Here is a 24,495-nt window from a genome sequence, read left to right as displayed (position 1 = left end):
TCCAGTTGTGTTTACTCAGATGTAAATTTCACTGAGTTCAACAGCACTTACTTCCAGGTAAGTGGGAAGAGAATGCAGCCTTGGGGTGTAATCCCATACAGTACATGTTTACTCAGAATTACATGACACTGTTCTCAGTGGGCTTACTCAGTTAAGCATACACTTGGGAGCAAGCTCCAATGAAGTCAATGGGACATACTTCTGTATAGGCATTGCAAATCTAACACTGTGTGTGACACAATTTCTCTCATATTGCCGACATTGCCTGTTTCACATGGGATTGAGCTCTTATGCTCCCACCTGCTTTGCCCTAAATTTTTCAGAAAAAGTGAGCAAGGTAGTGATTTCTGCTTCTTTGTTTAAGGATCCCAGGATTTAACTATGTTGAGAAAGGTAGACCTGTGGAATGAGACCAATTTAAAAGTGAGGTCCTTCTACTGACGCAACAGAGTTTGATTTGATAGTGACACTGAAAAGCTCAGCATCTCATTACAAAATGCACAGATCCAAACCTTTTAACAGCTTACGAAGCCTGGAACTTACTGCAAGTAAATATATTATTTTTAGTTAGTTTTCACTGCTGGCACAAGAGGCCACCTTGTGGACTGTTCGTGCTATCACATACCACAGGGTTTTGTTTTCAACCCAAACGCAAAATGTTTGCATAAAACCTGCTCAGTTATTTCAGCTGAGATTTTTGGGTGCTGCTTTTTGAATATGACTACATATTACGGAGCTGCCTTAAGAACCAGGATACTTAATTTACATTAACTTTGTTAATTTGCTGCATGCTTTTTTCTCTTATTTGTTAATATTTGCTGACTCCCTCAGAAGGTGGTGGATTTTCCTTTCTTGGAGGTTTTTAAGCAAAGGTCGGGTGGCCTTCTGTCATAGATGCTTCAGTTGATATTCATGCATTGCAGGGGGTTGGGCTAGAGGACTTTCAGGTTCCCTTCCAACTCTACAATTCTATATTTTGCCAAAGTTGCCTTCTTACTTTTACAGATTCCTTGATTTGCTCCTTTACTATACTGTACTTGTAACCCAGAAATTGTTTGGTGGAAGATGTCATCCTCTCCCTTTCAGCTAATACCATATCTTCAAGAAACACCCTTTTGTGAAATTATAATTTTCATGCAAGCTGAAAGGGAGGGGGTCATCTTTGCACCTGACTTTCGGTTTGGCACAAAAAAATAAAAATACATATTATATTATCAAAAACGAACACCATCGGTGCTTCACCAGGCGAATAAGCAAACTAGCCCTTCCTTGGAGAATAAATTATTTCCACAGGCTGTGCATCTCGGTGGTACTTATATCTAAATTTTGGGCAATCTGTTCCACAATCCGGGTGTGCCGTGAGAGAGGCTTCCCTTTCTGAGTCTCTCCCAGCCTGAGACCCGCTGCGCCAGCCCCTTGACGTGGCTGTAGCAACAGGTCGGCATATTCCCCGGCCCCTAACCACAAGGCTCACGACTCCAAGACCTTACGGCCGGGAAGCACCGGCGCGAGTCCTTTAAAGGCTGGGCCAGCGGGCTTCTGGGGCTCCTCGCCGCCCGCTTCGCTTCCCTTCTGGCCTTCTCTCCTTCCTGCTTCGCGGCCAATGATTCCGAACCTAGCAGCCCGGACGGGCGCTGATTGGCCTTCGCGAGGTTCCAAAGGGGCGGGCCCCCCGAGAGGATTTTAAGATCCGAGCTCTGTGCCTTTGCTCGCTCTTCCATCGCTGCTGGACGGCAACTGCGAAAGGTGCACGTGGGAACGCGGCGCAGGGTGAGTAGCGGCTCCGTCCCGGCACAGCTGGTTCAAGGGGGGAGGGGAGGGGAGGGAAGGGGGCTGCAGATCCGGGGTGCCGAGTTGCCAAACTTTGCCGGGATCCGCTTCCCTTCCCCACCGCCGCCGCTGCCCGCTTCTCTCATCGTGGGCAGATGGCGAGGAGGAGCCGCAGGGGATTTGCGCTTGTCGCCTCATCCCTTGGTCCCCTCCCATCCCCGGCGGGCCTCCCTCCGCTCACCCCGCCACCCTGCAGCGATGGCTGCGGCGCTGATCCTGTCCAGGGGCTGCAGGGCACTTCTCCGCCCTGGGTGCCGAGCGAGGAGGTGGAAACCCGCCCCGATCCGCAGGGTGAGTGGGCTCCATCCAGGCGGTGCTGCCTCCAGCAGGGCGGTGTTGCGGCTGCGGGACGGGACGGGGTTCCTCTTTGGGGAGGGGAATGGGCCTAATTCGGCCTTGCTGGGTCTCCGCCCTGCTTCCTTGGGAGCTGCGTGTCAAAAGGGCGAAGGGCGGGGCACTTGCTTTCTCAGGGGCTTGAAGGTGTCCTGCAAATGGGGCTGCCCGATGTGCTCAGGGCCGACCCACCCATGAGGTGAGGTGTGGTGTCTGCCTCAGGTGGCAGGATTCACAGGGTAGCAGTAGCTGCTGTACCTTATATCTTTAGCCACCCCTCCTCCCATGTGCCTGACTTAGATACTTCCTCACTCCTCCTTCCCTGGCAGGGAGGTGGGGGTCCTCATGTGGTGGTTGACCTTAGGTGACAAAATGTCTTGGGCCAGCCCTGGTTGCATTGCACCTCAAAAGATTCCATCCCTATTACTGCTGCTGTGTCTTTATCTTCTTAAATGGGGCCTCCAAACTGCAGCATTCTGTGGGTTGTGCCACTGAGGGAGAGCAAGTGCCTCTTGAAAGTGACAGGCCAGTGCAGGATGCGCCCTAAAGTGGAATGAACCTGCGCAACAAACTAAACAAGGCAGGCGTCTTAAAATTGTAAGCTTATGAGCTGAACTGTGGGAGAAAGATAAAAGTAGCTTTGTTGAATGCAGAAGCACATATTTCTTGTCACTGCTGACTACTGTTGTCTGCTTTAGGAGTGGGCCTTCCATAGCCTCTGCATTTCCACTCTGTAGCAATGGTACTGTGGCAACTTCTTGTACCCTTTCCTTCTCTCTGCCAGTTCCAGTTCACTTTCGCTTCTCTCTTGTGCAGTGTATCTTCACTGACTGTTTTGCACACGTGCACACGACAGCTTTATAGCACGATGCAGGACTATTTGGATTACTAGATTTTTGTGTGAGAAGACTGTGATCTCTGTTCTGCGACAGAAAACAAATTTCTGGGCTGAGTATGTGCTCAAAGGCACATTCCTTCCCTAATTCTAAGACTCAATTTGATCTAAAGAACCTGGTATGCTAGTTCAGTTGTCCTCGTGCCCACAAGCCATAAAAACTGTTTTAAATTAATGCTAGTCTAGCCTGTAGGCGTGAGTGATATGGCCAAAGAATTCTGGGTTTCCCCCCCCCTCTCTCTCATTTGTAAATACTTCTGTGCTGAATGTCTTTAAAAATATTTAAAGGTGGTTATCAAGCAACAATCAATTAAAAATACCTAAAAACAAAAATAACCAGAGAGTTTAAAAATCTAGAGTTTTGCTGAGCTGTCACACCCTCAGTGAAAAAATAAAAATAAATCACATCAACACCTGCCTTACATTGAATTAGACCATTGGTTCATCTATTGTTTGTACTTTCAGACAGCATATTTTTTTTAATATAAAATGTTTTATTGTTTCTGAAAACATTAAAAAACAAAACAATTTTTGAGCACTTTCAATAAAAAATCAACTGAAATGCTACTGCAATATCCAACTACTGTCATTTCAGCAGGTACAACAGACAACAAAACACCGGGGGGTGGGGGGGAAGAGAGAAGAACCTGTGCACTATATGAAAAGGTAGAGAGTTCAGACAGCATATTGAACCTGATACTGTACCACTTACCTCCCTGCTTTTGCAAAAGCTTGTGCAAAAAGTACTTCTTCGGAAAGCTGAAATCCCAGATATCAAAGCAGGAAGCCCCTGGAAGAAGGGCCTAGAAATCTGCCACATTGGGCAGTACATTCAAATACTACAGCTGAGTGTGGAGTGGAATTGCTTCCCACAGGGAAAGTGATTTGACAGCCTTCCCATGATGGTGTACTTTGACTCAAATCTGGATGAAGCCCACTAAAGTAGGCAGCATGAATACTTGATTCTGTATTTACTGCCAAATGACACTCTACCTACAGCACTGCTGTAAAACTGCTGGCTGCAGAAATTGTTCTATTAGGACTTGGTGTATGTGGGTGGGAATACTAAGGAATGAAGTAAACAGTAACTGCCATTGTTAAATTGACACTCCAGAGTAGATCAGTTGTGTGATAACAGAAGACCAACTGAAACGTTAAACTGTGCGAAAACCTGTTTGCCAAGCATAAAAATTCTTCCAAGGCTGGCACAAAGCAAATTTAAAAGTTCAGGTGCTCAGTCACTTTCCTTTGGTGCTGATTAGTTGTGGCATGTTCCTGAAGATGGCACAAAAATGTGCACGACCACTTTCTTTTGCTTATATTGCAAAATGTTGATTGTTAATGGCACGGCTGGGCGATATATTGTCCAAAACCTGTTTGAAGTCCATATCATCATATCAGTTTCATAATTTTTGGCCTGGCAATATATCATGAATCATGTATGTGCATGCCCTATGCAAAAATCACAATGTGGGAAAAATCATGAATCCAGCCAATGCTTCTCCTAATTCCTGCAGTCCCTGTTAACTCTACTGGCTCACTTCTCCCCCTGACTCCTGCAGAACGAGCTAGTTGAGTGATCATGAACACACCTTGATTTTGAAACTTGCTGTTGAGGTTCTGCTACGAGATCACTGTTGTATGTAAATGGTCCTCTCGACAATCCCTGCAGATGATTTGCTCACCACAAGTACAGTGGAGTCTGTCAAGCAAAGTGGGACAAGATATACACAGCTCATCTTAAATTGATGCTTGTCACAAGAGTAACCTCCCCTGAAACTGCAGTGTTTTAAGTTGAGAGCTGACACTGCTTTTCTTAGTTTGCTTACTTCCATCATGTGATCTGCAGAATGATTCACGGTGAGCTGCCTCGTTTATCAAGTCCTCATGACTTCCCTGAAACTGCAGTGAGGCAGTTTAGAGGCAGACATTCACGTGTAAAGTATAAAGGCACCCTTTTGTCAGCTAATACTGCAAACTTTTGGAAAGCTCTGGAGTCTAAATATCCTTTTCTCCCCTTTCTTCTTTTTTCAATTTGCCTTTTAGATTTTTCAGCCGCACTATTCAGATCAGAAAATGTCATCTGTCCTTGAGCCCCTCTTTGAGTATGTTGATAAACACCAGGATCTGTATGTTGAGGTAAGTGGACATTTTAAATCCAGTCTCGGCTTCCTCAGGCTGCAGAGCCTATACCTTACATCCTGATTTTGCTGCCATCAGTAGGAGCATCACTCAGGGGACATCCCGCTGGCAGAGGAGAAAACTTCTGCTGCTGTGCTACAGCAGACTCTTGCCTCCAAAAATACCCTGGGGACAAGTTGGGAGATCCTCTAGAAATGGGGGTTGGGGGGGGATCCATTAAAACCAACACCTACCCCGTTCTTCTTCTGCTGGATCAAAAGTCTTCCCTGGACCGAAAGATGCTTTTTATTCACAGAAGGCTTAAGTTTGGATTCAAACCTGTATGCATATGTTGAGCTGCAAAATTCCTTCTCTAAAAAATAATAGGCTTGTGAAGCAAGTTTTGCAGAGCAGTTGCTGGCTAGTCTTAGGTGACAGCCAAAAAGTTGACCTGCCTGTCCTAAAACCCACATGCTGAGTGGGAGGACTGTATCCTTGGTGGCTTGGGGAGTTTTCATTTGCAGAGCCACCCATCTCTAAATGCTTCCTGATCCATAATTTTCTTAAACCACAAAGCTGGTGCAGACATACTATTCCAGTCTCACCACAAAGCTGGTGCAGACATACTATTCCAGTCTCACAGTTAAGAAACCCAAGAGTATCGCATGCTTCTCTCACTCTGTCTCCACACCTACCACACCTTAACAATGGTTAAGGTTGCCATCAGCGCATTGATAGTAGTAGCCAAGGAATGAAGAACATTAAGTCTGCATTAGCCATAAAAGACTCATGGGCTGCAATGAAACCTATCTAATTGCTGTTTCCTTTGCGGAGAACAACACATAGAGATGATCAGGAGGTTGGAGGGAACTAATATAATTCATGACTTATTTCCATGAAGATTTTCAAAATTCTTTACTACTTAGATTGAGGAGAGTGTACATTTTCTGCATCTGTACAGTATTGGTTCAGACTGCAAGTGTGTGTGTGTGCACACTTTTGTGTGGAGGAGCATTCATTCATATGATTCCTTAGCAACAATCTGAACTGGTATAGCTTAGACACAGGTTTGCTGCCTCATTTAGAGGCCCTTAGATGGTTTGTGAAATGAATGGAAAACTAGGAAATGGTAACAACGTTTTGCAGTTGTGTCCACACACGCACATATATTGTGAGTAGCACTATCACTTGGCTGGAGGAACTGAACCTAGTTATGCCTTGGGTGTAGCCTCTGAGCACAATTTAAGTGCTAACTAGCAAGTTGTTTGTTGGCAGAAGCCAGAAGCTCCAACAGCCCTTGTAAATGGCCACTTTCATGGGGCCACTTGTCACCATGATAGTCAGCCATATTGAATAGAAAAAGCCTGTGTGTAGTCATAGGAAACATGGGAAGCTGCCTTTATATCGACTCAGGTCCTTGGTCTATCTGGCTAACTGATATTGTCTACACTAACTTGCAGTGGCTTACCAAGATTTCAAGCAGGGGTCTTTCCCACTTTTATTTTGAGAGACACTGAGGATTGAACTTGTGGCCCTTGGTGTGCAAATCAGGTGGTCTGCTACAGTGCTGTGGCTCTGAAGTGGGCTTTACTTGCTCCCGCATTGTGCTTTGAACTGAGACAAATGCAAAGAGGAGTGCTGGAGTGTGCCCATAGCCTGTTGTGATGGATTTCAACTTTACTTTAAAGTCAAAAGGTGTACTAAATGGTAAAAGGGTTGGGAGCCGCTGGATAAGAATAGTGTGAAAACACCATTTAAGACATGACATTGTTCAAAAAAAGCCTGGCTTTTTCCACTCTGGGTTGCATCCCACCCCCTAAGATTGGCTGGGTGGGGGTGTCTCTGGTTTTTTCCAGTAATGGGGCAACGGGGCATGTGTGCGCGTACACACACAAACACAGTTGGAAAATGGAGAGGAGCGTTAGTGTTTTGTCTTCCAGAACACCCACCTTTGCAGCTTGCCTCCTCTAAAATCCTAGCCAAGCAAAATAAAAGCTGCGGTTTTTATTCTCTTTCACACCTCCGGTCCTGCTTCTTTCCTGAACTACTTACCTATAGCGGCTGGCCCAATGGGTGGCTATCCAGAGTGTGTCGGCATGGCCGGAAAAGAGGGGAGAAATCAAACGAATGATGGAAGTTGCTGCCAAGGACATTGAGCGGCTGGGTGGCACAACGGAGCTGAAAGACATCGGAAAACAGAAGGTAGGTAGATTTAGCCAAGGTAGTGCTTTCAGTTGGATACAGCACCCTGGGTTAGGGGTGTTTCCTATATCCTGTTATTGCCTGTGGACAGTTGCTGTACTTGTCTGGTCTTGGGGTGGAGGGGGTGGCTTAGAAGCATCTGTGGTTTTTGTTTCATTTCTGTTTTTAAGGGTAGCATAATTGCTATGGGGTGAAAAAATGTTCCCGATACAGATTGCTGGTATCATCGGAAAGATGTTGCAATCCATGGAAGCTGGGCAAGCAAATAACAACGCCCAGGTGCCAGAACTGTGCTACGTACGCTTAGTTTCCTGCCTGAAGTCCTTCATTTGTGCGCTTGCTTCACATCTTACAAAGATTGCTGCTTTCACTGTCTTCTTTCTAAGACCTTGGGAACTAGCATGGCTTGGCTGTTGATGGGGGATGAAATTCTATGTGATCTGGAGGGAGTCTTGGAGGCTGCTGCTTGAGCCATGAGCCTTGCTTGCTCTTCAAAGCCTCGTCTTCGAAGCAAGCTGTATCATGCTCAGCCTGTACTATTTATTTGTGTGGGTTGTGATTGACTTTGTTTTTGTTTTGTTTTTACTTTCAAGGGCAGTCTTGGTCTTTGTTTTCTGGTAGCCCTGCCTTTGTCTCAGGCTGTGTATCAGTGGTTGAAAACCATTGCCATGTAATTAGAATAACTAGTTTTGCATTAGAGCCACTTGGATAAGTAACATTTTTTTCAATCCAGTGGCTGTTTTGAGAGGACCACATCAAGGGAGGGAAGAGTTGTCTTCCCTGTCTGCTGCAACCCTGATAGTGATCACACATCCCTTCTGATGCCATCTCCACTTTTTAAATACCCATGTATTAGAGCCACAAGATGTGTTAGAGCCACAAGCTAGATGTTATATTTAAGTCTCCAAACTTAGTTTTGCCAACAGCAGCCTGTTCTTTTTCTGTTTAGGAAAACCTGCAGCTCCCCGTTCTGTCACTTGTGCCTACAGCAAAAGGAGTTTGCTGTAGACCAGGCGTAGGGAACCTTTAGCTCTGCAGATGTTGCTGAATGTCCCATCATCCCCAGCCATTGCCCATGCTTCCAGGGACTGATAGTTTAGCAACAACGTACAAATTTAATAAATAATAACATATCAAATATCATCTGACAGGTGAAAGGTTCCTCGCTCCTGCTGTGGACTGTCATCATGAGAACCGATCAAGTCAAACAAGCTCTAGTAGGAAACTTGAAAAGGAAACCACCATGTTTCATGACTCATTTGGTTTTAATATGTAGAAATTAGATTCTGCTCTCTGTGTAACTCCCAGATGAGCTATTATTAACTATGTTTTAGGAACTTGTTTAATGTATTGAACGGTTCCTTTTGAATTTGCATTCTCCCCCACCCCCACCCCCCGCTTGCACAATGTAGCAGTGCGTTGCTTACAGAAAGTTAAAATTAATATATATTTCCTGCAAACTTAAACAGTGCACTCAATAGTAGTCATTTCATTTCAGAGTTGCACATATTTTCTGATTGCAGACCACCACATTATAGAAGAGAAGGCACTTCTTAAAACCCTAATGTACCTTGTTTTTCAGAAGCGTAATGCAATGTTATCACATGAAACTGCATTGGCTGGGTGTTTTTACACTGCAGATCATATGTGGCCCACAATACCATAAAAGCAGGGATTGGGAACCTGTGGTCCTCTGAATGCTGTTGAACTACAACTCACATCAGCCCCAGGCAGTGTGGGCACACATGGTGGGAGTTACAGTCCAGCAGCATCTTCATGACCACATGTTCCTCCCTCCCTCTTTGGAAACCTACAATAATAATACAGAAATGTGCTTTTGAGAACATTGGCTTATACATCTTGCAATGGAATTCATGGTACCTCAAGTAAAAGGGGGGGGGGAGGAAGGCCCTTAAATGCATTTTGCCATTTACAGTTTGCATCCCTAATTCTAGCTGCCTGACGGTTCGGAGATTCCTCTGCCTCCAATCATTCTAGGCAAACTTGGCTCAGATCCTCGCAAGAAGACAGTTTGCATCTACGGACACCTGGATGTACAACCTGCAGCACTAGACGATGGCTGGGACAGCGAACCTTTCACCTTGGTGGAAAGAGACGGTAAGGCATGCAAGCACCTGGATTGCCTCTCTATGAATTTCTACCTGCAAAGATAAAATGCCTGTCAAGCTAGACATTACTCTAAAAAAAGTAGCAGGAATTCCAACCAGACAGTTAAATGCAGATAATGGTGAAAAATACAATAATGGTGCAATGGACCTGCTCTCCACCCGCCCACCCACCCATCGAAGAAAAAACCCAATAAAGACTGAGAATGCTTAGTAGCCAAGACATATTCCATTTTGTTCATTATAGTAATAAGTAGGCTTGTGGTTTTTGATTCAAAGGCTAACGACTAAGCTAATTCCAGCCTTCACAAACTGACACTATGGTAACAATATCTTCCTTGCAGCTCTCCATCCAAGGTTCCTTCAATGAACATTTCCTTGTATGGGACATTTCCCTGGTGGTGCAAATGTGTCACTTGGGCTGGCCCAATTCTTATTTTGGGGTTCCCTTATTGATTTGTGGCAGCTGTTGCCATTGCGCAAAGATAACATTTTGCTCCAGAGAATGATGAAGTGGCAGCTTGAAGTGGAGTGTTTCCCCAGTGATGAAAATGCATGATTTGGACTATTACCATTCACATTTTTTTGGTGTAGGGTCAAATAAACATAGGTTGTTCACAGAGCTCTTTATTGAATAAGGAACTGGGAACCTGAAACTTCAGAATCATAAAAAATGTATAAGACTGTGATAACTAAGGTCTCTAGATATTTTCCAACTACTGAGAGTTTAGATCTTTCCCTCAGTAGTACCAATTTTCTACTAATTTTGGTCCTGGCTCATGTACTATAAATAATTTTCTGCTCCAATCTGCTTTTGTTTTGCTGGAGTTTATTATTATTCATAATAATGAATAATTGTATTACTTTATAATGGTATACTGTTTTGGAAGGATCTGTGCTCCTGAAAAGTGGCACGGCCTGTGAATTGCTTTAATTAAGAGTATTGTCACTCCTTCTGCCTAGGAAAGCTGTATGGCCGAGGGTCAACAGATGATAAAGGCCCAGTGCTTGCCTGGCTGAATGCCCTGGAGGCTTATCAACAAACTAAACAGGTATGGTTTGCATTCTCTTTCAGCTTGCTTTGCTAGTAAAAGATTAAATTCTTGACCTTCGCTGTTTTAAACTACTGCAGTTATCAGTAAAGATAAAGATTAAACCTGCTGGATACGGAATTAGTCCAAGAGCTATGGTTTGTTATCTGCTGAATGGCAAGTTTTTTGACTCTCTGGAAGTACTTGCTTGGTTTCCCCCCGCAGATTGTTCTGCTCTCCAAGGCTGCAACAAGGCAACACTAGATAGGCTGTGTGTTAGGTTTGCTCCTTTTACCCCCTTTTTTAGCCTTCATCATTGTCATTCCCTATCTAGTTCTGAAAATTCCCTAGGCGCTATACAAAGATAAAAAAAAGAGAGTGACCTCGTCCTCAGGTTAACAAGTATTGAAAGGGAAGATAGAAATCAAACAGATATGAATACCCAAGACTTTTAGTTGCATCATGGCTGAGTGGATTGGCCATGGAGGAGGAGCCGAACAGCAATGGCTCTCCGTGAAGATGGTGGAAGGGGTTGTGCTGTCTCTCCCCCTTGCTCAGCTGCAGCCAGGTGGAATGACTGCAATTGCCCCGTAGCACTAGATTGCTGAAGTTCAGCACCAGTTGAGTCAGGAGCTGCTCTGGTCCCAAGCCTGTGCTCCTGCTCAGTGTGCTGTTCTATAGAATTGTAGGGTTGGAAGGGGCCCCGAGGGCCATCTAGTCCAACCCACTGTAATGCGGGAATCTTTTGCCCAATGGTGGGGCTCAAACCCACAACCCTGAGATTATGAGTCTCATGCTCTACCAACCGAGCTACCCTAGCTTTTGCCAACCTGCTACCCTCCCGATGGGTTTGGAGCGCTACTGCCATCAGCCCCAGCCAGCCACCAGGGTCATTTGCTATTCATAACAGAAGTGGTAACTTACGGGCTGATGTGCTCAAGAGTGGTAACTTACGGGCTGATGCAGACATTATGTTCTCTAATTGAGGGGTGGGGGAAACCTGTTTAAGCCAGAGGAATCCGTAACCTTCTGGAGGCTCCATGCTGCCATGTGGGACAGAGACAAAAGTGAGTGAAGCAACAGGTTTTATCTTTATACAATAGCCTAGTTTCTACACCCACCCACCCCTCTGTATCCTCTATCAGGCAAGCAAGCAGCATTATCAGAATTCAAGTACGCATTCTAGGCAGGCAAAAGCTCTCAAGGCCAGTGAGGGGTATGGCTAGGGAAGAGATATGGCCTAAAGCAGTGATGGCCAAACTTGGCCCTCCAGCTGTTTTGGGTCTACAACTCCCATCATCCCTAGCTAACAGGACCAGTGGTCAGGGATGATGGGAATTGTAGTCCCAAAACAGCTGGAGGGCCAAGTTTGGCCATCACTGGCCTAAAGTGTATCCAGACGGCCAGATAGAGAGGCACAGAGGGCTGCATTTGGCAAAGGTTCTCCACTCCTGTTCTAATCCACAGGTTCGGAACCACCCAAATCAGTCAAGGAAGGGCCGCTTTGATGTGGGCTAATATAAGATGGCCACATCAGTACGTCAAGCAACAAAAAATGTTGCAAACGAAACTTTTGTCTCAATGGAAATAGTAATGTGCCCCCCATCTGGATCAGAACCATAGCAGAGGGATTAAAGGGTCCAATTCCTCCTTATCACCCATCCCGGGCCACCCCTGCTACCTACTCTTAATAAGTTCACAGAGTTTCCAAGGTGTGGTGTCTGGCCCCTACACGATTTGCATTTCTCATTTCCAGTTGTTAAACAATAGCAACAACCTCCACCCCACACACCCCAAATTATGCTGCTACAAGTTTGGAGGGAAGGGAAACCAGGAATGGAGTTTTGTGGGAAGGGGCAGTAAGCTCAATTCTGGTACTGAAAACAGATTCCTGGACTCTGATGTACTTAGTGGATGACCTATCCTATCTGCCTTTCTTTCTGAGCCATTATTTTGCACTTTGCTCCAACTGCTGGAACTTGGGGTACTTGAGATATTTCCATTTATTTATTTTTCAAGTTTGTGGAATGCTCTTCCCCAGGAGGCTTGATGGTGAAAAGTTTTCTCTTCAACCAGGCGTCTGACTGATTAAAACCTGCTGCAAGCTTAAATTGTGAAAAACACTGTGCACACCCTCTTCAACTCATTCTGTTCTATTTTCTCCGTACAGGAAATTCCGGTTAATGTCAAGTTCTGCCTAGAAGGTATGGAGGAGTCTGGCTCTGAAGGCCTTGATGATTTGATTTTTGCACAGAAAGATGCCTTCTTCAAAGGTGTAGACTATGTTTGCATCTCTGACAACTACTGGCTGGGCAAGAAGAAGCCCTGCATCACCTATGGCCTTAGGGGTATCTGCTATTACTTCATAGAGGTAAAGATTAAAAGAACAAATATTCCTATTAAAGAAGCCGGAACAAGTATACTTTATGAGTGGTATTCAACTAAGTTTTACTCAGAACAGACCAGTTGAAATTCCTGGACCTAACTTAATTATGCTCATTAATTTCAACGGATCTACTTGTGAGAAAAACATACTTGAACTAAGATACAGTGGTACCCCGCTAGACGAATGCTTCGCTAGACGAAAAACTCGCTAGACGAAAGCATTCGTCTAGCGGGAGGCTGCCCCGCTAGACGAAAAAGTCTATGGGGCTGCCTCGCAAGACGAAAAAATTTCGTCTTTTTTTTTTCTTTTCGTTTTTGCGGAGCGCGGCTCCCATTGCCGCTCCGCAAGACGAAAACCCCGCTAGACGAAAATTTTCGCGGGACGAATTATTTTCGTCTAGCGGGGCACCACTGTACTAATTTTAATTGTTGAAGAGTCGACATCTGTGTTGGTTGACTTGTTTGAAGAGAAGCATGCAGAACACCAAATCTTGCGTAGTTTTAGAAAATGCGATAGCACTTGGCTTATGAATATTATTTGTATACAATTATAAGCGTGCACCTGTAACACAGTAATAATGGCATTCTAGTGTCTTTCAAACATTATAGGTGGAATTCAGTGTCACACTTTGACAAACATAGCATCTGTACAAGCATTTCAGCTTGTCAGATGGAATGATCCTCTGTCTCCTCCCCCATGTGCTGTTCTTGGGGTTCTGATGCTCCCCCACCACCACTTTCCACTTAATGTACCTCAAGAGCAGATAAACTGGATAAGAGAACAAATGTATTTATATTTGTTCTAAATTCATTTTCTGTTGCATGCAAAAAGAGAAATGAAAAAGAAAATCCTTGAGCAGAAATGTGGCTCATTCCTGTCACAGCAAAAAGTGCTTTTAGTGGCTTGGTTCCTTCGGACGATTCTTTCAGCTTTGCATAAATATTGAACCAACAGTGCAATATTTTAGTCAATTTCAATTTTAAGCATAAGCAGAATACTGAAAATGAGTAGATTTTTTAAAAGACTATCTGAAACAAAAGTTCCATAGATTACGGCGCAGGTCGCTGTAGGGAGTTCCTGCAACTATAATCTTTGCAACCAAACAGCCTAACTCTTACCTGGACTCAATGGTATAATAAGCTGGTGGCTACCAGGTAATTCTGAAAGATGGAGATAATGATGTTTATGTGACTGTTAATAGATTGTGTTTGAGGTTTGTTTGTTTCTGACATACAGGTGGAATGCAGTGACAAAGACCTTCACTCTGGAGTTTATGGCGGCTCAGTGCATGAGGCTATGACAGACCTCATTGCTTTGATGGGTAAGTAGCCCATTCCTCCTAGTTCTGCTCTTAGAAATGGGAATCTTTTAGCAACTGCAGAAGAAATAGCAATGTGCTTGCAGTTCAAAGGTCTTTTCACTGGGGAAAAAAATAAAAGCAACACCCCCACCCCTGCCAAGTTAGGGTTTATGATAATAGCAAGGTTAACAATTGATAGACTAGCCAGAGTGTTAATGAGGGCAAAGATCCATTTGTGCGGCAAAGGTATACATAAATAATCCGAGTGTAGATGTTATCTACAAGGCACAATCATAAGTTTCTTCTCACCTTTTTGAATACTGCTTTAGTTTATGCTGAAGCATGCAGTTGAGTGTGGCCTCTGGTTGCTACTCAAATCTTGCATAAGGCAGACAGCATTTAATAAGAAATCTGGTTTGTATGTGTTAAAAATGGTTAGGTGGGTGGACAGATGACCTAATTTATATTGCAAACCACCCTGTGATCTTTAGGTGAAGGGCGGTATAGGAGTTGTTGTTGCTTTGTTGTCATGGCTCGGCAAGACTTTCCCCCCCCCTCCTGTAGGTTCCTGCCAGTAAGTTGTGGCCCTTCTCTCTGTGCCCCCACCCCCAATCTGACATCTGAATGGCGGCCATGAGACAGCCCAATTTGTTATTCAGTTGAGCTCCAGGCTAATACTTTTTCTGTTCTCTCAAGTCTCATAAGATTGGGTGACATGGTAAATGGAATGGATAAATAAATAAATAGATAGATAGATAGAAGTTGCTGGTACTTTCTCTCTCCCCCTCCTGCCCTCCCTGAGTGGTAAGAGTGTTGGACTGGAAGCAACTTTGGGGCAGCAGATCAGATGTGAGCCGGCCCATTTTATAGCACAATCTCATACTGCTGAGATGACCACATTCCCTGTCTAGAGTTCTTAATCCAAGTGGGTTGAGTGATTCACTTGGATTGAATAGGTAAGCATTTTGCTTCCGTGCCGAAGGATGTGTTGGCTCATAGTGAATCTTGGCTGCCTCTGGCTGTATGCTAAAATAGTTATGAATTGCTTCTGTTTGAATCAAATCATTGTTGCTGGTGCATCTAACAAGGGTTGTGGTATGCAGTCACATGAACAGTTCAGTGCCTTGGTGCCTATCCACTCATCCATCACTTTGGCCACATGGACTGGTCTCTCATCTTTACTTGAAGGAAGGCCTGGGAATAATGATTTGGCTGACGGTTGTTCCACATTTTCCTTGGCTCAATAAATAGAGTTTGCTGCTTTTGCAGTGGATGAACAAGGGCAATCTCTGAAATCAGTCTTCACTCAGGAGATCTTATGCAAGTAGGGAGAACCTTTGGACATCACCAGCAGTAGTAAAATCTAAACTCCTAGAAATTAATTACTAGAAATAGATGGCTGGCTAACATCACTCAAGACATCTGTAAGAATTGACTGTGCATAAGTCATGAGCAAGCAGCTACAGCAAAAGACTTGGGGCTTGTTTTCTGTTCGTGTGTCTGACTGTTGCACTGGGAAAGGTGAATCCACATTGCAGTTATCATATTTATGCTCTAATTCAAGCTTAAAGGTGAATTAGAACTTTTAAAAAAGAGGTTCCTTAAATGAAAGGGAAATATTTGAGGACCTTCATTGTTTTATGCAAAACGAATGACTGCTTCAGTCTCTGAATTTATCAGCCAAGTGAGTCAGCAGAAATGTCCTAAGAATCAGAGGTGGGAGCACAGCGGAGTGCTCAGATGACTATCGCCACGGTGTTCAGTCTGGGCTTGACCAAAACAACCACTCTGTGAATTGGCTGTAAGGCAGATAGCTTAGCTGGCGGTGCTGAAAGCCAACAAAAATATCAGCTCTGAAGACCTCTCAGTTTATTTGTTTGATTTAAAGTTGCTGAGGAAGTTAAAACCACTTGGAAAACAGGACACTGGCTGTGCTCCCTCTGTCACAGGGATTGAGGAACTTGTGTCTCTCCGGAAGGTGTTGGGACTTCAGCTTCCATCAGCCTGAGCCAGCATGGCCGACAGTCAGAGATGATGGGATTTGTAGACCATCAGTATCTGGATGGGTCATGTTTCCCATCTTAGTCCTATCAGCCTTCGGTGATGAGGTGCCTATTGTACTTTCCATGTACTCTCCAGGCTGCTATTTTGGTTCGATTTATAAGCTATGTGACATGGAAGCAAGAAGTTTGTGAATATCAGCAAGCAATATTTGAAGATTTTTGGTTTCTCTAGCTGCCCTTTGGTATTACATGTCTTCTTTGTTGCAGGCTGCTTGGTGGATAAGAAAGGGAAGATTCTCATCCCTGGCATAAATGATGCAGTGGCTCCCGTCACTGACGAAGAGCATAAACTTTATGACCAAATTGACTTTGATATGGAGGAATATGCAAAGGATGTAGGAGCCACACGACTACTACATGCAACAAAGGTGTGATGGGTCTCTTCATCTTTGGGATCCAGTTCCTCTAGCAATGAAGAATAAGTGGTGTTACCGTGCTTATTTTTTCCCATAACACTTCCTTGCCCAGCAATATAAGATTTTAGGGATGGCCTGAAGACAACAATCCATGCTATAGTGACCTCCTAACTGGACTACTGCAACCTTTTCTGTGGTGCCCCCTCCCCATCTGTGCAACTCACTCCCTATGGGAGGAATTTGCCCCCCCCCTCATTGAAGGTCTTTAAAATTGGGGTGGGGAAACTTTTTGGCCTGGTGGGCCAGATCACCATCTGTGCCCACTCCCTCAAGCCAACTTTGAAAGGTGGGTGGGACAATTCGACTGTCAGTCACCTGACATCATTATAAAGCCAGATGATTGACATGTGGTTTATCCCACCCCTTGCACGGTGCTTCCCAAGTGCTCAAAAACTAGCTAGTTGTGCAGCACTTGTAAACTGCAGGACTAGCCCTATGAACTTAAAGCTGCTTTCTGCAGGGATCAGCTGTGCGATCAAGTTCCCCACAGGAAACTTCCCCACCTGTTGTTATATATGATGTCAGGTGTGGGGCAGGTGGCTGTGGTTTGGGGGAAGCTGCCCTATAAGCCAAATTGAGACTTCTGCCAGGCCTAATTTGGTTTCTGAGCTGGAGATTCAGCATCCCTGGTTTAGATGATCACATCTGTTCACAAAGGCATTGCGGGGGGGTGGGGGGGAAGGTACCGGTAAGTGAAGGAATATGGTTCATTTTAGATGCTTTTGCCAAACTGTTAAAATGTTTTTCTTAGTTTAATGTGGTTTTAGTGTTTTAAGTTAATGTGTTGATTGTTGTTCTGCTTTATTTATTGCCCTGGGATCCTGCGTGGTGAGGGGATGTTTACAAGAGCACTTCCCTGGATAGCTCAGTCAGTAGAGCACGATTCCTGCATTGCAGGGGGTTGGACTAGATGGTCCTTGTGATCCCTTCCAGCTCTACAATTCTATAATTCTATATATGCCATTTAGGGTGTGTAAGCTTCCAAACGCAATGGTTCACACATTCTTCTATTCAAATTGGCCCAGTAAGTGGATAGTTTTATTGACTTAATTCTGGCTGTAGACTGAATACTCACAACTGCTTCCAGAATCCTATCATATCTCTTTTTCAATTCCCTTTCTAGAAAGATATATTGATGCACAGGTGGCGATACCCATCCTTGTCCCTGCATGGAATAGAAGGAGCTTTCTCTGGATCGGGAGCTAAAACTGTGATTCCGCGGAAAGTGATTGGCAAATTTTCAATCAGACTGGTGCCAGATATGACTCCAGAAGTTGTGACTGAGCAGGTATGTTTGTTTGTTTGTTTGTGTGAGATAATTCAGGTCTAAGACCAGCCTAAGATGAATCTCACCATGGGTGGTACTCAGCCAGGTTTAGCTCAAGAGCAGACCCATTGAAATTAATGCACATAGTCAGTTAGGCCCATTAATTTTTGTAGAACTACTCTTAAAACTAGTCTTCTTAAATAGAAGACGGTGGGATGGAAAGCAGAAAGAACAGGTTGCATCCAGTGAAGTTCTACTTTGAGTTGACCCCTTGAAATGAATGGATGTCAGCTAGTCGTGCCCACTTATTTCAAGGGGTCTACTCTGAATAGAATTAACATTTGGTGCATCTCCGCTGTGGGGAGGGGGAGGGAAGCAGAAACATGTACTTCTGTATAGGACAAAAAGTAAACATGGGTCCCCTGAGTTTAGTGTCCCTCCTTGCTTTATACTTAATCTTATATTTGTCCATCTTCTCCAGGACTGTCTGCTCTGACTGGCAGTAATGGACCTTAGATGGAGACGGTGTATTGTCTTCATGCTAGAAAGGCCCTCATTTTCACAGAGCTCCAGTATTTATAAGCTGCAGCTCTCAAACATCTTGGTAGTAATGGTGTTGAAATTAATTGTGCTGTTTATTCCTTGATATGGAAAATACTAATTATGCACATTAGACAAACAGTTATTAATTGGAGCACTATTCTAGCAGCAAGAGCAGCTGCTAAATTTATAATTGGACAGATGCAGAGGTCCTTTTCTGTGACAGGGAAAGGCACTCCCTCATGGGTTAAGTGGTTTTCGTAGGTTTGGAGGTTTTTTTTAATAAAAAATCTTCCTTCACATCCATCAGCCCCATCCACAAATTTATTCAGGTGAATCACTTGTTTTCTGTGTAGCTAGGCATTTTGTGGATTTTACGCTAGGATAGTGTGAGACAGATGCATAATTGGGATATAAAATATCTGTGCCTATGCAATTCCTGTTTTGTCCCTGCTCTGAAAGTGGGTGAACTGCATAAAGGTGATGATTAGCATTTCAGATGTAGTTTCAAAACTTGCCTTCCTCACTGCAGGTGAATTCATGCATAAAGAACTGAGCACCAATGCAATTTCAGCTCCGCTCTTCTTAGAAGTCTTAAGGCTTATTCTTTTTTATTAAAGGTCAAAGATTACTTGTCCAAAAAGTTTGCTGATCTGCACAGCCCCAACAAATTCAAAGTGTACTTGGGCCATGGTGGAAAGCCTTGGGTTTCAGATTTCAACCATCCCCACTACATGGCTGGAAGAAGAGCTATGAAAACAGGTGAGATACTGAAATCTTAATCAAAATGGCCCAATAAGAAGGAGACATATCCCATTGGAATGTAGCAGAGAGATTAAAATAGGTTTCTTGTTTTATGAAAAGCAACCTTTTATCAGTTTTGTAATGCCCTGCTTAGCTGCAATGCTGTTGTGATTAATTATTGCTTTGTCACAGGGGCAAACATTCTCTTGGTGCTTGTACACATTCATAGAAAAGTACTTGAGGGATATTAATCAGAAGAGAGAGAATTTGACTGATGGGTGATTTGTTAAGCTGGGATCCCATCATTCATGTTAGCTTGCAAGTGATGCAACCTGCAGTCCGACAACATCTGGATGGCATTATGTTGACTACCCGTTTGTTAAGTTTTCACTTAAAGATGAAAAATTGTCAGTGTTGTGCACTGTATTTTCACTTCTCTCCCCTGCTAGTCTTTGGCGTAGAGCCAGATTTGACCAGAGAGGGAGGAAGCATTCCTGTCACCCTGACCTTCCAAGAAGCAACAGGCAAGAATGTAATGCTGCTTCCTGTTGGCTCTGCAGACGATGGAGCTCATTCTCAGAATGAGAAACTCAACAGGTAAGGCATATTGTGCATACTTACGTTTCTATAGGTGCACCTGTCTAGACTTAAGAGAGGTAACTCAGGACAGTAAGTACCTGTGTTGGTGAATTTTCATTGTATCCATTAATCCTAGATTTCTTCTTCCTAGGTACAACTATATTCAAGGTGTCAAACTCTTGGGTGCATACCTTCATGAAGTTTCCCAGTTGAAGGACTGAATCTGTATTTCCTTCAAGCAAAGTTGCTTTGGGACCTGAAAGTTACTTCCTTGCAACTTTTCAAAAAGTGCACTATTTTCATCTCCTCTTCTCCAGCCAGACTAATTCACACTGAGATGCCTGGTGAAATATTTTTGACTCCGTATCGAGCACTTTATAGCGGCAGATCAACAATCGACAAAAATAGTGTGCTCAGTTTTAAGTACAACCGCAGGACTATAAGGCCCTAATCTACTTATGTACTGTTTCAAACAAAAGATAAAGGGTGGGAGAGGAAGGAAGTCTATTATTTTTCCATAATCTGATGTGTCAAAGTAGCAGCAAATGACCAGTAATGCTTCACCCAACCTCTCACTTCTACATCCTCTTATAATCACCATTTACTCTTTAAATTTATCACATTAAATTTTACCAAACCAGAATCTGAGGGCAGCTCCCAGATTTTTTTTTACAAGGCAAAACCCCTTGTGTTTTCTGTTTAGAAAAACAAATAAAGTCATCATGAAAAGTTTTCAAATGACCTGGCGGGGGGTGGGGACTTCAGTTGGTGGCAAATGAGTTGTCCATCCCTTCCCCACCGTGGTACTCCTGGCTATGAGGCTGTGTCTCGTCAGACACCTGTGCCTGTTAGGAATCTCTGCAGTCCTTGAAGACATCATATATTCTGAGTTATTAATAACAACAAACTGGTAGTTTTTCTAAAGCATTATTTGTACCCCATGTGGAAAACTGCTAAATAAAGAATAGCTCTGGCGCTTCTAATTCTGTGGTAGCCTTGTTAAAAGGGAGAAAGCTTTAGGTGATCTGTGCATCAGAAAGGCAAGACTGCACATCTTCGTGGGTGGATGTGTGTGTGCATATATTTGTGATGAGAGAGGAGTTGTGTGTGAATGTCATAAGCCATGGTTTATCATGATTGGAACAGGCTACAACAAACTTTTTGACCATGCACTCCTTCCTTTTCCAAAATGGATCTGAGGCAGAGATTAGAAGGTTTTTCTTTTTTCTTTTTTTGATGAACTGAAGTTTAGCGTTATGCCAAAACAATGAACTGTGGTTAACTTTAACAGTAATCTGTGGAAACATGCTAGCTTCACACCCCATGCTTTAAAGTTGGCTTGCTTGCTTCAGCTGTTTGAAGGTAATGTGGGACACAGCCCACTGGTGTAGGAAGTAAGGAAGCAACAATAAGTACGTTCTTACGTAAAAAGATTCAAAGATCCTTTTGTCAAAGTGTTAAGTGAATATTTGTTTCTTGAAGACTGGGAGGTAAGAGATCAAAGGTACAAAGTTTGGCTAATTTTATTACTCAGCTTCCTAAATGCAACGAAACTAAAGAATCTGTGCTGGCCCCGGGGGTTTGTTCGTGAAGCGAGGTCCAAGTCCAGTCCTGGGTCTAGGGGTCCAAAGGAGGTCAGTCCGGTGGGGAGCGAGGCAGGGAGCAGGTCAAGGTCCAAGGCAGGTGCAGGCACGAGGTTGCGGGTCAAGCATACCTTCGCAGCTAAGTTGCTCACGCAACTTGGGCTGGGGCTGGCTGGCTTTTATCTGGCCCTATGCTTAGGGCGGCCCCGATCCTCTGGAGACTCACCTCTCCTCCGGGCTTGGAGGCGAGCACTCCTCCTGTAAGCACTTAGCTCTCTTTGCCTCTCTGCCCTGAGCCTCTGCAGCTCAGGAGAGGCTGGTGGGTTACTGGACCCAGGGGCCTCCTCAGCTTCCTTTGATGAGGCTGGGAGTGGAGCACCTGCAGGCAATGGGTCCTCCATCCCATCAGGAGCCAGAGCAGACTCCGCTGATGCCTGCACCTGGGGATCCAGCACAGGTGGGGATCCTTCAGGCTCAAGCCCTAGCCCCGGCTCTACTGGTTCTGGAGGCGGGGAATCCTGTGCAGGCTGGGATCCCTCAGGTTCAGCATCTGAGTCTGACTCCCAGGCCATCACAGAATCCCTTTAAATATTATAGTAGTTCTAAAGCCACTAACCCTCAGATCAGGAACTTGATTTGCCCCACTTCCAAGCAAATTCTTCTGCACCCTCCAAGACCCTACCTATTGTTGGCAGTAGTGGCAAAAAGAAAGGAAGAAGATGTGGATATAGCCCTGACCTGGGCAGAGCTCAGGAGATGCGAATGGACCTTTCCTTGCACAGATCAGCTGACAGTGGGGTTGTGTGTGTGTGTGCGTGCGCGCGCATTTCTGGCCACACATGCAGGTGGCATGCATTCCCTGCAGCCCTAAGACCCCAAAATTGGCCCAAACATGTGGGTTGATCATATGCATTGATACTGTTGGATCGGGCTATTGATGCATATGCCTGAGTCATCTGAACATCCCACAGCTTCAAGAACTGTTTAGTGGTTTCCACCTGCTTAACTACTGAACAAGACACTTAATTATTTTAACTGTTATACAAATACGAGCACATGCTGGGGGCATGTCAGGTATGTGTTGGATGAATATTTGACACTGGGAGTGTTTATATGTTACTATGGCTGAGAGCATATAGGGGCCCCTTAGTATAAGAGGCATAGGGACCCAGGAGGCGCTGTGGGTTAAACCACAGAGTCTAGGGATTGCTGATCTGAAGGTTGGTGGTTTGAATCCCTGCGACGGGGTGAGCTCCCGTTGTTCGGTCCCAGCTCCTGCCCACCTAGCAGTTCGAAAGCACGTCAAAGTGCAAGTAGATAAATAGGGACCGCTCCGGCGGGAAGGCAAACGGTGTTTCCGTGCACTGCTCTGGTTCGCCAGAAAGCGGCTTTGTCATGCTGGCCACATGACCCGGAAGCTGTCTGCGGACAAACACCGGCTCCCTTGGCCTATAGAGCGAGATGAGCACCGCAACCCCAGAGTCGGACATGACTGGACCTAATGGTCAGGGGTCCCTTTACCTTTACCTAGTATAAGAGGAGTAGATGTCCAAAAGTTTGTGACAGTTCACCTTGCTTATGACTGAAGAGTCGGGATGAAAAGTAATACATAAGCCTCCCAGCGTGGCTTACAGCTTATTAACATAAATCAGAAATAATTGAACAGCAGCTGCATAATTTCACAGTAGGACACTGAATTTCAGCGATCAACGGAAATAAAAACCATGAAAAAGCCTGAGTGACTTAATAAGGGCTTCACTTTGTGCTAGAAAGGCATCAAGGTCTGCCCCATGCAAGTATTCCTAGGGGAGAGCATTCCACATTTGTGGTACCACAAAATAGAAGGCATTTTCCTTGGCCGTTACCCACCTCACTTCAGGTAGGGAAGGGGGTCCCCCCAAAAGCCCTCCACTTGGGCCAACTCATGTGGAAGAAGATAGTCCTCCAGGCACCAGATTTCTAAGATGCTTAGGGATTTAAAGATGAGAAGCAATATCTTGAATTGTACACTGGTAGGTGCTGCAGTTGTTGCAAGACAAGCAAGAGGTATTCCGTTCAAGCAGTCCTAAGGCTGAATTCGTAATCACACCATATTTTCTGTTGGGCAGCCTTTGAGAGCTGACCTGTGCACAAGCAGTCAAGAATGTTACCGGAGCATATCCATAATGGAATTAGCTCTACGTCGGCAGGGTTTCATTTCAGCTGGTGCTCTAGCCCAGTGTTTTTCAACCACTGTTCCGTGGCACACTAGTGTGCCGTGAGATGTTGCCTGGTGTGCCGTGGGAAAAATTGTGTATTTGATTCCTATTCAAGAGAATTACTTTATATATAGTCAATATAGGCACAGTTAATTTTTTTAACATTTTCTAATGGTGGTGTGCCTCGTGATTTTTTTCATAAAACAAGTGTGCCCTTGCCCAAAAAAGGTTGAAAAACACTGCTCTAGCCAAAGTTAGTGTGATGTGCCTCATGCCTCTGAATTAACTCTGGTTGCCAAAGGCACTGTTGAAGTGAATCTGAAGTGCTCTCCAAATGTTGCTGGAATACAAATCCCATCATCCGTGACCTCTGGCCGCGTTCGCTGGCTTTGATGGAAGCTGAAGTATAACAACATAGGGGAAGCCACAGGTTCCCCACCCCTGAATAAATATGAAGATAAAAAGCTTCATATTCAGGAACTGCATGTGCAAAGTGCAGTAGCAGTGCTGCTTGCTGGGATGGGCATGGATAAGTTAAAGGGGAGACTCTGGACCCCTACATCTTGGACTCCACCCCCTCATCCTTGGTGCCTATTCACACAATTCTCATGGCTTCCCCCCCCCCCCCAATCTCAGGTGGATGCCATTGTCATTATAAGAGAACAAGGGAGGCATTTATTGTGTGTTCCAGCATCTTTTTCTAGAAAAATAGTGCTGACAATCCCTACTTTGACAAATGGCAGTATTGCCATCAGAGGGCACTCCTACCCCTGTTGTACTTTGCCAGATGTTGCTGCTGGCAAGATACAATGTCCATGTGGCTTCAATTATGGCTTCTAAATACACGACACACATTGGGTCACCAAGCTCCTGCAGGTCTT

At 44.6% G+C, this 24,495-nt stretch overlaps 1 protein-coding gene across 3 annotated transcripts; it reads left to right on the top strand.

The window, feature by feature from the left end:
- The first annotated feature begins 1,634 nt into the window (after window positions 1-1,634).
- Window positions 1,635-20,811, top strand: CNDP2 (carnosine dipeptidase 2). Of its 3 annotated transcripts, none has more exons than XM_033154800.1 (12): window positions 1,635-1,770; window positions 5,105-5,197; window positions 7,238-7,381; window positions 9,337-9,499; window positions 10,471-10,559; window positions 12,709-12,909; window positions 14,161-14,245; window positions 16,495-16,655; window positions 17,827-17,991; window positions 19,131-19,272; window positions 19,704-19,851; window positions 19,985-20,054. In XM_033154800.1, exons 2-12 carry the CDS (start codon window positions 5,135-5,137, stop codon window positions 20,052-20,054), a joined length of 1,431 nt encoding a protein of 476 aa, XP_033010691.1. In that variant the 5' UTR covers window positions 1,635-1,770; window positions 5,105-5,134. The 3 variants fall into 3 exon arrangements, with proteins under 3 accessions (XP_033010691.1, XP_033010689.1, XP_033010690.1); XM_033154798.1 differs by lacking the exon at window positions 1,635-1,770 and adding an exon at window positions 2,029-2,121 and having other exon boundaries at window positions 19,985-20,811; XM_033154799.1 differs by lacking the exon at window positions 1,635-1,770 and adding an exon at window positions 3,971-4,000.
- Window positions 20,812-24,495: the final 3,684 nt, after the last annotated feature.

Source organism: Lacerta agilis, chromosome 7 (assembly GCF_009819535.1).
Source record: "Lacerta agilis isolate rLacAgi1 chromosome 7, rLacAgi1.pri, whole genome shotgun sequence".
NCBI lineage: Eukaryota > Metazoa > Chordata > Lepidosauria > Squamata > Lacertidae > Lacerta > Lacerta agilis.
This window is presented reverse-complemented; position numbering and strand designations above follow the sequence as displayed.

Bases quoted from the DNA above. Each gene is read 5' to 3' on its own strand.
- CNDP2 (XM_033154798.1), top strand. From the start codon at position 2,029: ATGGCTGCGGCGCTGATCCTGTCCAGGGGCTGCAGGGCACTTCTCCGC. The intron at 14,246-16,494 runs GTAAGTAGCCCA...TCTTTGTTGCAG, and splicing joins AGACCTCATTGCTTTGATGG to GCTGCTTGGTGGATAAGAAA. The intron at 17,992-19,130 runs GTATGTTTGTTT...TTTTTATTAAAG, and splicing joins CAGAAGTTGTGACTGAGCAG to GTCAAAGATTACTTGTCCAA.